At 36.4% G+C, this 1263-nt stretch overlaps 1 protein-coding gene across 1 annotated transcript in view; it reads right to left on the bottom strand.

Moving 5' to 3' along the window:
- Positions 1-1263, bottom strand: part of LOC119594718 (serine/threonine-protein phosphatase 6 regulatory subunit 3-A-like) — a gene marked incomplete in the record, with an annotated part of 49082 nt that overhangs the window by 37139 nt on the left and 10680 nt on the right. Inside the window, 1 exon segment of the mRNA XM_037943777.1 lies at positions 906-1078. Within this exon segment, the coding sequence (XP_037799705.1) occupies positions 906-1078 (173 nt within the window).

Genomic DNA, 1263 nt, shown 5'->3' with positions numbered 1-1263 from the left:
CCTGTCCCAACCAGACTATAAAGCAAGTGTGTCAGTAAGTCAATAATGTTTAGAGACAAATGAGTCTACAAAACCACTACAGTGCCTCTTATCTTCAGCCCCATCATACATTCTGAACTCTAACCTCTAATCAAGACTAATGTCAGACACCTTTTTGGTTAAGAGGGCTCCAACATATTTGGAACTAAATTAACATATGTTAACTTTCCCTTATCCTTTGCAATAAAAATCTCACTCTTAAATATCAAGTAAATATTTTTCTTCCCATTCTGAGCTTACCCAGTTACTAAGTATGCAGACATACTGTATTAGTCAAGTTTTCATAAAGCTGGAGAAATGTCTCAAGAGTTGTAATTTGTAACATAAGTTTACCAATCAGGGTGATCATTCTTAAATGCTGCATACACTATCATGTTGCATAATAGAAAAGAAAGAGAAGAAGTTAAAATGGAAGGCTGAGGTATGCAGTACTCCATAATAATAATATAAAAAGTAAAAATCAGAGAAATTTCAAACCAAAGATGAAGTGAAAGAGATGGCTTTGCAACTTCTGCCTGATTCAAACAATGTCCAGTTAATATTTGTAAGAAGGTACTAACATGGCAGAACCTTAAAATACTTTGAGGTCACAGATTTGTTTCAATCTTTAAAAATATTTGGCATGAAAGAGGCATAACAAAATGAACATGTTTCTTGGAAGAGACTGATTTATACTGTAATGCTATTGTTACTTAGTTTCACAATTAATTGAGCTTGATATTGGCACACAACACTATTGACTGCTTTGCTAGGTTTAACTGAAACTTGAAACTTACCAGCCAGTAAATAAATAAAACCCTTCATTCCGAAAATATGAATAAACCATTTTAAAAGTGTCAACAACGTGAAAATGATCCCTCACTCACCTTTCCAGAGTTGCCAGGAGAGGATTAGTCTGCTGGTGTCCGTCGGTGGACGTGTCCCTGCAAGACGTGCTGATTTCGCACAGGAGATTGTCGGCACTGGCGTGGTCCTCTGGGTCGGCATCTGGTGATAACTTGTCTACTAGCCGCTCTACTAGTTGGCCCTCATTCAACCACTGGATGATCAAACTCAAGTCAGACTTTTCCATCTATCTTTTGCAGAATTTACATGAATGCAGCCAATAAGATTTTTTTTTTTTTGCTTTGGAAAGGGGGTGATGTTCTATATATGTACACATTCATGAAAATAGGAAGAGAGAGAGAGAGAAGGATAATAGTGATGACTATGATGATGATAAGT

Source organism: Penaeus monodon, chromosome 34 (assembly GCF_015228065.2).
Source record: "Penaeus monodon isolate SGIC_2016 chromosome 34, NSTDA_Pmon_1, whole genome shotgun sequence".
NCBI lineage: Eukaryota > Metazoa > Arthropoda > Malacostraca > Decapoda > Penaeidae > Penaeus > Penaeus monodon.
Note: the sequence above shows the minus strand (reverse complement) of the source record. Positions and strands in the feature narration are given on the sequence as shown.